Source organism: Aythya ferina (genome assembly GCF_964211825.1).
Source record: "Aythya ferina genome assembly, chromosome: 1".
Lineage (NCBI taxonomy): Eukaryota > Metazoa > Chordata > Aves > Anseriformes > Anatidae > Aythya > Aythya ferina.
The window spans coordinates 17,166,530-17,183,249 of NC_140296.1; the positions used below are offsets into that span (position 1 = coordinate 17,166,530).

The 16,720-nt window shown below is 40.8% G+C and overlaps 1 protein-coding gene across 9 annotated transcripts in view; it reads right to left on the reverse strand.

The window, feature by feature from the left end:
* The window catches only part of ALKBH8 (alkB homolog 8, tRNA methyltransferase), a 57,925-nt gene that overhangs the window by 34,150 nt on the left and 7,055 nt on the right, over nt 1-16,720 (reverse strand). The window contains exons 1-6 of one of the 9 annotated variants that reach the window (XM_084507044.1): nt 14,806-14,923; nt 10,428-10,508; nt 5,020-5,260; nt 3,791-3,922; nt 2,857-2,952; nt 1,292-1,396 (exon numbers count right to left, since the gene is read on the reverse strand). In XM_084507044.1, the coding sequence (XP_084363170.1) occupies nt 1,292-1,396; nt 2,857-2,952; nt 3,791-3,922; nt 5,020-5,260; nt 10,428-10,508; nt 14,806-14,823 (673 nt within the window). In that variant the 5' untranslated portion in view covers nt 14,824-14,923. Of the gene's footprint in view, nt 1-1,291; nt 1,397-2,856; nt 2,953-3,790; nt 3,923-5,019; nt 5,261-7,309; nt 7,425-10,364; nt 10,509-12,063; nt 12,087-13,139; nt 13,336-14,130; nt 14,341-14,532; nt 14,717-14,805; nt 14,924-16,720 lie in introns of those variants that run through there. The other 8 variants (XM_084507038.1, XM_084507043.1, XM_084507042.1 and 5 more) reach the window with 8 other exon arrangements.

The following is a 16,720-nucleotide window of genomic DNA, read 5'->3' on the forward strand; positions in this document are numbered from 1 at the left end:
TTTGTTCATAAATTTTCTTCTGTATGAAGCACTGAAACTCTTCTTTCAGATGCCCACTAAAGGCAGCATAATTCACTGTGCAACAAGAGGACAGTTCTGCATCACCCAAACAATTCAACCAAGACCACGCTGACCTTCCTGCCGTTTACGCTCCACCTACGCAGCACATAGTAAGAAACAGTCACCTAAGCATTCAAGCGTGGGTGGTTACTTTCAAGTATAAATCCAAAACTTAAAACATTATTAAGATCCTGAATGAAAAAAGTGCTTTCAAAAATGAATTCATTTAATGTATCTTCAACGTGACCCCTACAGTTTAGATACAGCTTAGTCATCATTCACTTTTTAAAAATCTCAAGTTTAGTGTCCAGTGACAGAATCTGGCTCATAACACAGGTACTAAAGGCATTAATCTGGCTGCACTCTATGTTCATTTATATCCTAACAATTTGCACTCCAGAAAGGGTATTGCTTTATCTTGGTTTGTTTTTTAAAAACTGCTTCTGTTCTTGATAGAAATCTACAATCCCTGCTAATCTCCTGAGGTCCCTGCCAGGAGTACATGACTGTAACAATTTAACAGATCGGCAGATACATAAACAAATGCAATCAGCTTCTCAGACTCCTGTTTGGCACACACTAAATTAGCTGTCAGACATTGATTCTGAAAGAAAAGCTGTTGTCCTTCATTCCTAAGGACAAATTAGATATCCACTCTAGAGGATGCCAGATAGTTAGCCTTGATGACTGACCTTAGCAAAAAGCACAGCACATGATTTATTCCCTAGAGGTGTGATGAGAAGCAAATTTCTCTCCAGTCTGGGAAAGATTACAGAAATTGAGTAATTTCTTATTCCCCAGATAAGAGAACACTTCTTGCAGCATACTTAAGAGCCTACTAACACTATACCATGTAGTAGCAGCAAGAGCTGTTTTCTGGAGACTATGCACATCAGGGAGAAAGTAAAGCTTGGGGAAGCAATGAAGAAGTACACAATTGCAAAAGCAAATACAACTGCTTATTCCTGTATCCTTTTTTGTTTAGTTTCCATGTTATGGTCTTGCATTCTGGAACACCATTAACTTCTGTAAGTGTTATCAAAAACTGTACTTCTGAACACAAGCTCCTGGGTTCAGAAACCAGTATGAAGACATTAGGTTTGATATCAAACATCTCAGGTCACAAAGTAAATACATTAAGTAAATGCTTAAATCCTATCCCATTAAATGCTACTCTCTTCTGAATTTCAATTAAAAGTTCAACATTTTTGAAAGATAAAAAAAAAATTACCTTGTCCAGGTTCATACTGATTTACAGTCAGTTGATCAGGTTTATGTTTGATATATCCCTGCTTCAAGCACTTCTCCAAGAACAAGCTACAAATTTCAGGAAGACCTATTTACAGAAAGAAAACTTTAAGCAAGACAGCTTTTTACATTTTTATCCTTTCCATTTAGATTAAATATAATAACTGGGCAAAATACACAGATACAGCTTCACAGATATGTAAGGCCATCTTTAATAATAATCACTATCAATTTGTTCTAAAAGACACATCAGAATTGTTGGTCAGATCTGCAAGTACCATGTGTATGTAACACCTCACAATTAGAAAGGCCGTTCCTCCAAGATCACATTTAGAGGCAGGCCAGGTCCACTCCTAACACATGCAAACTGTGTTAACCCTGCATATAGTCACGGAATCGTCTAGGTTGGAAGAGACCTCCAAGATCACCTAGTCCAACCTCTGACCTAACACTAACCAGTCTTCCACTATATGAATAAAAGCATATCAAATCAAGGGCAAAATTTCCACCAACCACTGCAATAAGGAAGCTGCAGACAAGAACTATATTATGCAGAAAGTCAGAAATTCTGCAGAAAGCTCACTAAACAAAAAAAAAAATACCCCCTAGAAGTCTGTTACTGAATTAAATATCACCACATAAATCTGCTGAAGTCAATCTGTTTTTGAAACAGGAACAAGAGTCCTTCAACTAATCTTTAGTGTGCTATTTTATTAGAGGACATCATTTCTATTCTGTTGGATATAACACCCACAAACATGTTAATAGCAGCCCTTTCACAAACCTATTGATTTTTATTTTTTGTCTTCCCCCAGTGAAGTATTTCCATTTATTCTCTGCTCACACGTAAAGAGCACTAGCTATAAGACTAGAAAATACTCAAATATCAATGCTTTTATGATTATATACAGTTTCACTGCTAGAACCAAAAGTAACCAGAATCCATCTGTTGAAAGCTACATCCACCACAGTACCCATGCATGACCTTAAACACCTTCAGGTTTCATAGGAGTTTAACCTCCCTATTTTACTATTTTTAAATCTAAGACTATAAGATGACTCACTTGATTTGCTCTGACTTCACAGCTATCAACTCCAAATAAGAGAGTTAGTCAAACCTTTTCAAGCTTGCTTTCAGTCCAAAGGAAAATTTTGGAGCTTCAAGCACGTCAAGATAAATATATGTTGCAATACACACTGCAACCCCAAATTAATATGCGATTTTAAACACAAAATTATTTTATGGAACAAAAGGAAAATAAAATAACAGTTAAAGAAAAGACAATTATAATCCCCAAAGCCTTATTTGATTTGACCTCAACAAAGGGCAGTAACTCCTGGCCACAAGTGTCTGGAAAACAAGCTTCAAATGCTCATAGCAGTCTGGAATGGATCCCATTCACAAAAGCGCGGTTCAGTGTGTGCTTAAGATACAGTGAAGATTCTCCTTTTATTACAATCTCAAATCTATACCTTAGTGAGGATTAAAAACTTTATATAATGGTTCAAATATCAGTGCAAATTATTATTTTATAGGGAAGTTCTTACCTCCAGGTAAAGGTTTGTCTTTATCAACGTTGTTGTTATCATAGCGAAACTCATATCCAAAATGTTTTACTTTTCTATGCTTTAAAGTCTTCTGGGCTGTGAAAAGACACAAGTTTAAAGTAACATTAGACTGCATAAAAGAGTAGAGGCAAATTGCTACGTTTCCCTGTTCCATTTGACCTCTGTTAAACCTAAACATTCTTTAATTAACAGTTAAAACAATCTATGCAACCCTTGTTATTCATGGCACATAATTCTTCTGCCTTGTTACCTTTTGTAACTGCATCAGGCATTCACTGTTGTTTCAAGTCAAATTGGCCCTGCTTTTGTACATGCAGGAAGTAGAGAGTACCAATTTTCTGGACTCCTAATGCGTCTTTATTCTTGCTTTGACCTCTGGCGTAGCATTTGACTGATAACCCAGGGATACAGCAAGATCCTCCACTTTCACCAAGTTATATGTTAACTAAGGTCAATATAGCCATTTGTGTTGTTCCAAGGGGAAAAAAAAAAAAAAATCAAAATCTTGAAGTGAATTCCAAGACATTCGTTTTTTAAGAGACTTGATTCCACAGAACTCGTATGAAAGCACAGAAGCATCCAGAAAGCGTGTTTCACTAACTTATTTCTGATTTAAAAGAAGCAAGATTTTTAAGTAGGACATAAGGTTTTTTTTTTTTTAGAAAAGATTGCCACATCCAAAAACAACTACAATCTTATTCAAGTAAATCTGTATTAAGATACCAATTCAGACCACTTCGCCCAAGTAGTTCATGACTTGTAATATAAGACCCAATTTCTAAAATACCAAAAGCAAATACACAATGATTTCAAACAATACATTTATCAACATGCAGACTTTCTTATAAACTGAAACTGGAGGAAATAACAGCATAAAATCATAGGAGGTATGAATTTCTTCGGTTTTACCCACCATTTTGAGCATCTTCATCTCCTATCCAGTCAATACTTTCCAACATTCTCCTTTCTTCTTCTGGAGAAACCACCTTTTCAATGACTGTGAGGCCTGGAGGCAAGTTTGTAGGAACAGCATTCTTCCAGAAAACTAGGGTGTACGGAAAAAGAGAATATTGTCACTCTGTAGGGAAAATAAAACCAGGTATTCCCTAGAGGATTATTGCTATGTATGGGAATATATTATAGCTGTAGGAATATTTGCTGTAATGATACAATGGAGTATCTAATTTAGTGAATGAGTAATTCATTTTTGACACAGGGAAACAGGGTAAGGCCCAAGTTTTGCATCACAAAAAGCACTTTTTAGATGTTCCTGCGTAGGACTCCACACTACCCAAACGCAAAACCACCTGTGATTTTCCTGTCAAAATAATGATAAAAAAAAAAATCCAATCATTTCAGGATTCTACCAGCATTTTAGTTTTCTACAATTTTGATTTACCTCTACTTATAGCTCAAAAGCAGAGTGCCACTGTAATTCTAATATTCCACCTACCACTAACAGGAAAAAACGTGATTTCTTATTTTCTATTAGTTTTTGATATTTGATGTCTAGGGAATCAATTTGTAACCAAATACAGACAGCCATAACACAAAACCTAGAAAAACAGAAAATGCCTGTGGTATACAGGCCTTCAATTTGATGTCCTTATTTTAAAAGCTTTTCACTGGCAGAATATACAAACCCAGAAGTCTTTTCACTAGACACTATAAGAACTCATAGACAGAGGAACCAATCTTGTATGAAATAGCTTATAGGCAGCCATAAAAAAAAGTTTGAGAAGAAGGAAAAAAAGCAGAAATTTTATTCTGCCTATGTTCAGTCTTGGAGCTAAGATAGAGATCACAAGACTGTCACCACACAAGAAGTCCAATGAAGTACTCAGAGATCCCCTGGGTACCAATTTAGCTCCTTATTCACAAAACCTTCAAATGCAGCAATGAATGGTCTTGAAACTACTTAAGAGGCCACCCTTCTCCTCATGCCTCCAAGTAAAAGAGTTCAAATTCAAGTATCCTATCATGGAACACAGACAAAAAGTTATTTTCTGTGCTGAATCTTAGATTCTGGCTTTCATTCTCTTTCTCTACTTAACATACTGTGTGCTTTTATCTATATTTACTGTCTAAGAAGTTAAAGCAAAGAGAAGTGTGCAAGTTTATAGATAAGCACAAAAATAATACCTTTTTCCACAAAATTACAATACAGTACAACATTTTGGTCGGAGTCTCCCAGCATTAATTCTTTTCCATTGAGGGCATCAAAGGCTTTCTTGGCTTCTTCCGTTGACCCATATTTCACAAAGGAATATGGTTTATTTGGTGGCATTAGAAGTGCTTCCACCAATCCGTATTCTTCTACTGTCTTGAGAAGTTGTTGTCTACTCATCCCATTACCTAGGCCGGCATTGGCAATAACTAGGCTCTACGTGAAGAGAAATAAAAGAAAATTTAAAGTTATTGATTACTGCTGATTGATCTAAATCTAATACTAAAAAATCAGCTCTCAAGAAAAACGAAGCAATCCCATGATTACTTTTTAACATATTCCACACAAAAAACTTGTATTTTAATTTGGTAGGTATATGAGGCTACGGCAACCCGTCTTAGCATAAATTCTAGTAGAAATGCTTGCAAATGCTATTATAAGACCACTTAAGCTTCAAACTGGCATATGTAAGAAGTGTTCTGTATGCAAAAAGTGACACCTGCAAAATCATTTTGGAGTTTTCCAAAATAAAATTTTTCTAGAGCCCAGTTACTGCTAACAAAAACAAACAAGAAAAAAATCCTTCAAAGACTATGATTCTTTGTTGTTTTTATGAAAGTTTTCTCTTCTTTGCCAAAGAATCTTTCTAAGTATAGAGTGACTGATATTCCCAATCACACCATACACCAGGTTCACAAAAAAAAGGCAGCCTCTATAATCAGACCATTAAATTCTGCTCCACCACTCTTTTCTGAGAATTCCCACTTTCTTTCTTTTCTAAGCAAAAAGGATTTATGGCCCATTCTAATTAACACAGATTACTTTGAGCACCATCAGAATAGTATGGGTTTGAAGGGACCTTAAAAATCATCTAGTTCCAACCCTCCCTGCCATGGGCAGGGACACCTCCCACCACACCAGGTTGCCCAAAGCCCCATCCAGCCTGGCCTTGAGCACCTCCAGGGATGGGGCATCCACAGCTTCTCCAGGCAGCCTGTGCCAGGGCCTCACCACCCTTCAAGGGAAGAACTTCCTCCTAACCTCTAAGATAAATCTCCCCTCTGATAATTTAAAACTATACCCCTTGTCCTATCATTAGTCTGTACTCATGTCTGGAATTGCCCCGACCCAGGTGCAACACCTTACACTTGGACTTGTTGAACCTCGTTAGTTTCACATGGACCCATATCTTTAGCTTGTCCAGGTCCCTTTGGATGGCATCCCTTACTTCAACTGCACCACTCGGCCTGGTGGCATCTGCAAACTTGCTGAGGGTGCACTTTATCCCATTGTCCATGTAATAAAGATATTAAACAGCACCGGTACCAGAATAGACCCCTGAGGGACACCACTTGTCACTGGCCTCCTCCTGGACATAGAGCCATTGACCACCACTCTCTGGGTGCAACCTTCAAGTCAACTCCTTATCCACTGAATGCTCCACCCATCAAATCCATCTCTCTCCAATTTGGAGACCAGGACGTTACATGGGACAGTGTCCAAGGACTTACAAAAGTCCAGGTATGACATCGTTCAGTCTTCCCTTGTCAACTGACACAGTCACTCCATCATGGGATGGAGTGGTGGTTGCACACTGGAACAGGCTCCCTAGGGACGTAGTCACTGCACCAAGCCTGTCTGAATTTGAAAAGCAATTGGACTGTGCACTTCGTCACATGGTCTAAACTTCTGGGTAGACCTGTGCGGTGCCAGGAGTTGGACTTGATGATCCTTATGGGTCCCTTCCAACTCAGGATATTCTGTGATTTTATGATCACAAAACACCACCAGATTGGTCAGGCATGATTTACCCTTGGGGAAGCCACGTTGGCTATCTCAGATCACCTCCTTGTCCTGCATGTGCTTTGCAAACAATTAACTGCTTTACTCTAGGTCTTCACTGTGATTTATGTACAAAATTCTCAATGAGTATGCAGTTCGTAATACTACTGCTGGTTTGCTAAATATTAGAAGAAACAATAATATAGAACTTTAAAAAGGACTGTTATAAATATATATACATATATATATGTGTGTATATATATATACACACACATGTACTTCGCAAATCCACAATCTTTTTAAAAAGATTTAAGTTTTTTTTGACATCTAGAGTGCTATTTGCTGTAACTGGATGTTCAGTCTAATCATGGAAGTTTAAATCCCTTTCTAAGGACAAATAAGGATGCAGTCTTGAAGTTTTGACTGAGCCCTGTAACTCCAAACAACTAGCAACAATTTACTCAGATTGACTCGATGCAATACCTTTCCAGAAAGCTTTCACACAATCTTTTCCTTAAATGCTATAAATGCTCTATGACCTTTTCTGCAAGCAGCTGGCAAAGCATTCAATAGTTTCAAATTGTAGTGTTGCACTTCCCTAAAAGACATAAAATTATGTTTAAAACTGAACAGAAAGATTATTAACAAGAAAGATTTTTTTTTTTTTAAATCAGTGAGCACGCCTGAGATACTGCTGTGATTATGCCTTTTGTAGTGGCTCTGTTAACACCTGCCGTTAGCAACACATCAGGCTGTCCATACCGATGACATTTTTCAAAGGTGACCGTATCACTAATTATTATTTTCTGGAACGTTACTAAAGGGGAGGCCCATGTGTGCAAAGGAAATGAGGAGACTCAAACCAGTGCTCTCACTGGCTGTAAGCAGACAAAGCAGACAAAGACCTTCACTACACCACAGCAGCATGTACAGAGATTGTTCACATTCTCATGACTGGGCAATTTCAGTAAAATCACTCTTATTACACAAAGCCTGCAAGCATTTTCTGTACTCTCTGCACAAGTTTGTTGTGGTTTAACACAGCAGGCAGCTCAGCACCACACTCACTCACACACTCCCTGCCAGTGGGATGGGGGAGAGAATTGAGGGGGAAAAGAAAGTAAATGCTTGTGGGCTGCGATAAAGACCATTTAATAGCACAGAAAATGAAAGAAATAACGATAATGGTAATAAATTGTGCAAAGCAGGAGATACACAACTCAGTTCCTCGCCACCTGCTGAGCAATGCCCAGCTCCTCCCCAAGCAGCAGTCCCCCTCAATCCCTGCCAGCCACCCCATTAGTTGCTCAACATGGTGTCATATGGCTTGGGACATCCCTTTGGCCTGTTGGGGTCAGCTGGATGTTCAAAGGAACGGTGCCTTCTACGCATCATGCAGCTGACACTATGTGGAGTGAGTGAATTACACTGATCACACAATGGGATCGAATAGGAAACCCCAGTCACCCAGGGATCTGGGAAGTGATCATGGACTGGCCAGAAGGCAAAGATTTTGGATTATCACCAGAGGAGGAGATGACACATGCTGAAGAAGCCCCACTGCATCATAAGCTATCAGCAAATGAGAAGCAATATGCCTTGTTCACTGGTAAGTCCTGACATATCGTGGGGAAGCACTGGAGGTGGAAGGCTGCTCTATAGATTCCTACAAGGCAAGTTGCAGAAACTGCTGAAGGAGAAGGTGAATCGAGCCAATTTGCAGAAGTAAAGGCCATCCAGCTGGCTTTAAATACTGCTGAACAGGAAAAGTGGCCAGAGCTCCATCTCTATACTGACTCATGGATGGTAGCACCCCAGGAAGAACTGAATCAGACAACGAGACTTATTTCTGAAACAACCTCATAGATACCTGGGCCAAAGAGCATGGTTTTGAGTGAGTGTATCATACCTCCTCTTATACACCAGCCTCTGGGAAAATCGAGTGACATAATGCACTGTTAAAGACTCCACTGAAAGCAATGGGTGCTGGGACATTCAGACTTTGGAATACACATTTGGCAAAGGCCACCTGGTTAGTCAGCACTAGAGCATCTGCCAACTAAGATGGACCTGCCCAACCAAACCTGTTACGTAGTGTACAAGAGGATAAAGTCCCTGTAGTGCACGTAAAAGACACGCTAGGGAAGACAGTCTGGGCTATGCCTGCCTCAGGCAAAGGCAAACCCATCCGTGGGATTGCTTTTGCTCAAAGATCTCTGTGCACTTGGTGGGTAATAGTGAAGAATGGGGAAATCCAATGTGTACCTCAAGGGGATTTAATGTTGGGTAAGAACAGCCCATGATTTGGGCTGCATGATGTTAATTACTATATAATACTGTCTGTCATCACTACTGTGATTGCTGTATGTCATACTACTCATGGTAACACAGTAAGAGTCACCCAGATAATCACAAATGTTGATAGAACTCAACAAGCACGGCAGTGATGGAATCAGAATTGGCTTCAGCATGCAACAATCCAACAGCACACACCATCTCTTCTGTCCTGAAAGATTGTTGTGACAGGTGGGGCCCAAAGTCATGGACTAAACAAACTCAGTGGACATTTTATATATGAATGTATATATTGTATGCATATATATAAATATACATACATTTCTGTATCTGAATGGGAAGAAGTTTTAGGATCAAGATGAACAAAGCTAGAGTAAGTGGTATAGCTCTACAATACGTTCCAAGCCAAGTTAGCAGCTTCCCACAACTGACAGAGGGAAGTAAGACCCTCTTTAATTTCTTCTTTCTACCTGAAAGTTCCCAACACTTATCTTCTGCTACACCAGTATTTGCCTGGTCCACTTCTGATCTCCTGAAACTCTCTACTATAGCAAAAAAAAAAAAAAAAAAAAGTAAAAGATCAAACAGATGGGCAGTTTGCTGGTAGGATAGGAAATAAAGCATCTTATGGTAAAGTTCATTGACTGTCATAAGAAAGAAGCAGAACTGCCCCATGTCCCCTTTTGTGCATGTGAAGAGAAAGTTCTCTTTTTAACAACTGGAAGTCAGTCAAACAGTTCAACTCCCACAGTGCCACAGCCTAAATCAATTTAGGTGAAGAAAACAATGTGGAAAAGATTTCTAAGACAGACATGCTATTTTTTTTTCACCACGGAGTTAACAGATGAGACAAATTATACTTGATGGAGAAGTATAGAAGAAAAAGATACAAAAGCTAAAAGCCAGAGAAGAAAAGAAATCATAGAGAAAAGAGTAGAAAAGCACATCTCCTTCAAAAAGGTAACATTTCTCTTGCTGCTGTCTTCTCCTCCCCAATTCAAGGAGCTACTGTTTCAGATACAAAAAAAAAAAAAACAACCTTACCTAACGATTTTCAAAGCCTCTCTGCAGACATTAAACTGATGAAGTACACTTCTGCTTTGAACTCAAGAGGGAGAGAAAACCTTTAATCTCAGGAAGTGCTTTTTTTGGGGAGAACTGCATTTTAGACAAAGCGTATGCGAAGATGGAACACATATAAACAGCATTTTCTCATACCATCAAAATCAGAACTGTCAATCACCTGTGTGGCATGGGAGACACACTCAATGCCCTCATGTCTCATCAACGTATGCTGAGCTCTGACCTGTTTCCTCATTATCTTCTTCTTCATTTTGCGGACTTTCAAATGATCTTCACCAGTTCTGTCAACTTCCATGTTGGTGATCTGGGAAGCAAAAGTAGCAACATATACTAAGTGTCTTGCCTAAAAAATGAAATGCATCGGTCTGTTGTAGAGAGATACAGCAAACCTCCCTGTCCTGTAAGTCATTTTTAGGACACCAATGGGGTTTGTCTTGGGACCAGTGCTGTTTAATATCTTCAACAAAAGATAATTTCAGACTTTACAAACTACTGGGGGCTGACAAAACTGAGTCGGCAAACTACGCTATTCCTCAGTCAATAGGTCAATTTTCCCCATTTTATAAGTTTTGCTGATTAACTCCTTTATTAAAAGAATGTAAAGGAAATCTTTATAAAGATTGCCGTGGTATTCGATTTCATTTTCCAGTTTTTATCTTCCCCTTCACCTCCTTATTCACAGTATCACTACATTCAATCGCAGTTTTTATGCTGCCCACCCCTCCTGTTTTCACAGAATACTTTCAATTGATTTCTTTCTTCTTGCATATGTGGAACTGCCATGAGATCTGTACAATCTTAGCTTCTAAGTTAGTCAGTGCCTCACAGAATGCTTAAGCTGGAGATGTACTGTTCTTGTTTAGCCTCCTTTTTCATAATTGACACTTCCAAGTGAATGGCAAAAATCGCTTTTTTTTGCACACATTGATGCTCAAGGACTAGCCATCAGGATGCTCCATACCTCATTTAGCACACCTTCAAAGACCAAACCTTAAGTAAATCACACACTTGTCATGAGAAAAAACAGAAAACTGTGTACATCAATTAATACAATTAACTTATTGGCAACTTACCATCTACCTGCCAGCAAGCTTCTGAAACATAACCTCTTCATAGAATACAATCATAGAATCTTTCAGGTTGGAAAAGACCTCCAAGATCATCTAGTCCAACCTTTAAGCTAGTACTGACAAGTCCACCACTAGATCAAGTTGTACATCTACATGTTTCTTGAAAACCTCCAGCAATGGTGACTCGACCGCTTCCTTGGAAAGTCTATTCCAATGCCACATAACCCTTTCAATAAAGAAATTTCTCCCAATATCCAACCTAACACACACACCAGCACAACTCAAGGTCATTTCCCCTCGTGTTGTCACTTGGTGCTTGGGAGAAGAGCCCAGTCCCCACCTTGCTTCACTGGCCTTCTCCAGGTTTTGTTGCATCTTTTGCCACTTCTGTTCTATCACTTAGATCACACAGCAGCTTCCTACACCCCCCTGAGCCTAGCTTCTTTTTCTTTCTTTCTTCAAACTTCCTTTAAACCCAGAGGAACAGTCCAGACCTCCCTTAAGACACTGACGTGGCTAGATTTTGCCTTTTTTTTTTTTTTCCTTCTCTTTCTCTATAGCATTATTTCTTACCCATGTTTTAGGAATTTCTTATCTTCTTTCCCCAAAATCCTCCTAACTATACAGAGTTGGACAATCAAACTGCAGCTGTGTCCTTTCTCACTCTTTTATTACTGTAGAACTGATAACAAACTTTCCACCTCATTTTCACTTCACCTCAAAAAAACATTGTGGAGTTTTTTGTCTGTTTGAAGAAAAAAAAGTTACATCATCCACAGTTATATTTACTTATTTAAATGTGTCAGCTGCTTTCACAGTCTGTCATCCACTTGAATATCTTCTGGCTTGCTAGACTTCATACCTGGTTCATGATATCTAAATTGTAGACACAATCATGATAATATCACAGTGAGCTACAGGAAAATGGTAAAGGTCAAAAAGAGTTTCACACTAGTAGTTGACGTAACTTTGTTTTGAGTCTTAGCAACTGTTTTCTTTCAAACAAATGCAAATATGCTAGTAAAATTGTTACAAAAATATTAAAGAGCCTCATAGGATATGTAAGTATATATTCCTTGTGACCGCTGCAGCATTACCATCATCAAAACGCACAACTATTGCCTGCACTGAAAGAAATATTCTTTAAAGGGAATCAGAATGATGAGAGCAGCAGCAGGTAATAACAGATTCCAAAAAGGAGCAGAATAAACACTGCTGAAGATTCAGTCTTTTGCCTCTCCTCACCTTTTGTTGGTTTTCTCCTACCTTTCTTCTTCCACTTCCAAACCCAATTTTACAGCAGTCTCGAATAAATTAAAACAGCACGCAAAGAAATTAACAACAATTTCTGTCAAACCTAGAAGGTTACTGGCATAGCAGGCTCTAACAGTTCTATCCTGAAACCGTGTCACATTCCCACTATCAACTCTGAGATGGTACGTGCATGGCCATAACAGTCTGAACCCTGACTTCCTGGCCAAATAGAATTACTGAATTTTTACAGAGATCCTGACCACATAAAATTTAAACATACTCCTGAGCATGACAAAGAAACTAATCAATTAATAAGCACCATGATCCATCCTACCACCACGAGACTTTTGCCAGTTCTTAGAGTTTCCTACTCAGAGCTAAATCAAGCATAACTATGCTAACATGCAATGTACAAATAGCGTATGAAAATATTCCTAGTGATAAGCTGCAACAGGGAACAGTTTCTGAAAAAGGAGACTACTGAAATCATAATTTCCTATGATTTCAGAAACATAAAGAGTAGAGGCTGAAAATCTCAGCTGGTTATATATATACACCAATCCTTCTAAAAGATTGTTCTTCATTTTGAATTTGTTAGCAAACACCCTTACCAGGATTCATCCAATTTGCAGGCTTGTTCAGCAAGCTCATCCCTGAACAGGATGCCCAATTGACATATTTGGTCCAAATGGCTTGGCCTGCTAGCCTTCCTTGCCACACTTGGGTGAAAGGAGGCCAGTAACTTCACTGACTGCCTATGTGCAGGTTCTCATCTTCTCGGCAGTGGGGATAAGCAGCCTCAAGTTACTTTAAAAGTATAATAGAGACATCTTTTATTTGATGGGATAGGGTTACAGAAACAGCAACAACATAGGGTGGTTTACTTTGTGGAACCATGCAAATCCGGTTGAGAAGGAAAAGCATGTAGCTACTTTGCCCAGACCACACAGATTACTACTGGGAAGCCTCTATATAAGAGACCCAGATGGAAAAAAAGGATGTGGAATTGAACAGATCAGGCCTCTTACAAAGTATCTACACTTCCGTACACTGTGCGACTCCATCCAATCCCAGGGGAAAGCCACTCTGAGTTTAGTCAGGCCTCAGACAAAAGGTCCTTACAAATTCCCACATCCTCCAAGCAAAAGCTAATAAGTCACGGCTCAATACCTAACAAGCTAGCACAGAAACCGTAGCTGAAAGACAACTTTATATCCTTTCACTACCTCTGAACTAAGCAATACAAGGGCCAAGCAAGGTACAACTCAGAAGCCTAAACAAAAGAGCTGGTGGAGAAGCCCCAACCCATGCTGCCTGGCCTCACAGCTGTTGCTCAAAAAGCTGCAGACTTTCCCCAGATGCTGTGTAATGCTTGTCAACATCACCCAGATGTCTCCAACCCCTGAAGACATCTCAGACAGCACCACCTGCCTTCAATGGGACAGCACAACACTCTCTCCATCTGTGTCTGAACTGAGCCTGAATTCTCTGCCTTGTCAGTTACATGAAGTCAGTTCTGCAGCCAGAAAACCCCACAGTCTGACATAATTCCAGACTTAAGGAACCATGCTCAGTTGTATGTAATTGTATGCAAGTATATACCTGTATTTGGTGGCTTCTCAGACCCACTTTACAAAGCCCAACATGACTATAAGGGTAGAAAAACAAAAAAGCATGGAGCAAATACACCGAAACAACCTCCCCCGCAATTCTAGCTCAGGTTACAGCATCAGTAACCGGTCTGACATTACAACTGGGGTTAATTTAAAGTTTAGCAGCCACCCGGGGGCCGCTGCTGTGTGCGGAGCTGAGCGGCTGCTGCCAGCGGGGGGAGCGCTGCGCCCACTTATCAAGTTCGGCAGCTTATTAGTGGTTTGGGGTCGGGTTTGTTCCCCGGAAACCGAAACACGAATGTAGGCAGACACTGCGTATATACACACATCAAAACTCGTGGAAGAAATAAAATTCAAGAACGGGGAAATGAAATTCAATTCATGGGGAAACCTGGATGTTCCAGCATCGCCCCTAAACACCTGAAAGCGCCAGCGCATCCCCGTCGGTATCCCCACCGCTTTTTCACCACTGAAAGCCAGCACCTAAACCTCCCACCCATTTCCCTCAAATCTGCAGGCTCTGGGGACGTGTGAAAAATAGTAAAATAGTAGCTATTTTTTAAAATAGTAAAAGTAATGACAACAAGGATCTGCGCACGCTTTTCCGCCCCCCCTTTCCGTTGGGGAGCTGCACCCCTCTCCCCCAGCCGGCGCCGCGCGGTACCTGGCTGGCGGCCGCCATCTTGGGGCAGGCAGCCCCGCCGCTCCGCCCGCCGACATGGCGGCGCCCCGCCCTGAGCCCGCCCAGCAGGACGGGTGCCCGCCGGCTGGCGAAGCCTGAGGGAGCCCTTCCCTGGGCAAAAACACTGCTGGGTGAAAAAAGAAACCCTTAAACGGTGGTGCTCGGGGCTCCCTGATGGGTTTTCCCGAGCGCTGGCGTGGGCTAAGGCTGTGTCACGGTGGTCGGGGACCAGGAGGCTGGGCGGTGTGCGGAGGGAGGGGAGTGGCCGTGGCCCTCTCCTTCTGTCTCCTGTCAAAGATTCACGGTTCTTTTTCGTCACTGAAGTGCACAAGATCGTCGTCATTCTCCTTCCAGTGTATAAATTCCTTCCTGTGTATGAATTCTAACTCTGAAACGGCAGCAGAAGCACAGCAACATTTGAACCCTCATCCCCAGTGGAGCAGCAGCATTCGGCCTCATGCTGGACTCTGTTTCACAAAACACAGTGTTACACACAAAAACCAGAGCAGACCCATCCAGCATACCCTACCCACAGCTGGAACCCCAAAACCTGGCACAGAGCTATCACCCAGAACTGTAATGTCAGTGCCCACAGAGGCCACCGCTGCAGACAGCGCTGATCAAATGACCTTTAGCAAGCTCTGCGCTGGAGGCAGAGGAAAGCAAAAACACCCCAGTAAAGCTAAGGCCACATGTAGACTAAGCCAATGTTTGTATTTCCCCACACCACTTCTCTGCTCATGAGTAAACCCACTAAGCCTGCTCAGTAAATCTGCACTGCTGAGCAACCTGTGCCTTGCTGAAGGAAGTATCTGCACAGCTCACTGTGCCTTAAAGTCATCCCGAGTCAGAGAGAAAATGCCTAAATTTTCTGTTCCCTTCATTTTTCTCTGCCATCATCAACTAATCTAGCCTCATGCTACACCACCACCACAATATGACCTCTTTCCCCTTTTTTCTCCAAAACACTGAAGTTCAGCATTACCTACTTTTTTTTCTATTAGCATTCTATTCTCACTATAGCTTATTATCTAAAAACTGCATATTTTTTTTTTCTCTATTTAACTACCAGGCTGGTTTCTTTTCTCTCTCTCAACCTCCTCTGTGGGTATTTAACCTTTTTCAAGATCAATTTGATGTGGGATTCCCAGGTGGGTGGTATGCAAGGCAGCCAATGAGCCTTGTAGACCTGCAGTCAGAAGCCAGCTCCATGACTTTGTCCCAGATCCACACTCAGAAAAACTCTCCCCATATAGTTCGGTAGGGCTGTGCTTACCCAGGAAAAAAGGTATGTTTTGCTTGGGGTATATACCATGACCTGTGCTGCAGACAAAGCTATCCCATAGTACAAGCACACCGAGGATATGAAGCTGATGGGGCACATCTGCTAGCCCATGAAGACAGTATTTGGTCAGAAAGGGCACCACACTTCTTTCCTTCCACCACAGTCCGTGGCCCTACATCACTCTCCATCTTTGACCCACACAGGCCACGTGTACCCTCACAAGATATTGTGATAGCAAAAATCTTATGCTTAAGTTTTCTCACACATACAGCATGGATATGAAACGTCTACCTAATGAGAGTATGGTGGGGAGCTTGTTAACCCTTGCAGACACTAAATATTAGCATTGTCTGGTCTTTTTATAAGCCAGAATGAACAGAGGAAAGAACAACCACGCAGTGCCAGCAGCTGCTGTCTCTATAAGGATATTCTGTGAGGCTCTCAGCCCTGGAAACTATGCAACCCAAAAACCACTGAAAGGATGATTTTAATGAATTCAGTTTGTACTTCATTACCATTTGTACTGACAAGTGGAAAATACCTGCCCAAAGGTTGTTTCTCTCAAGTGCCCACATTCCAATTCAAAGCCCTGACTGTGTGGGCTCTCAGTTC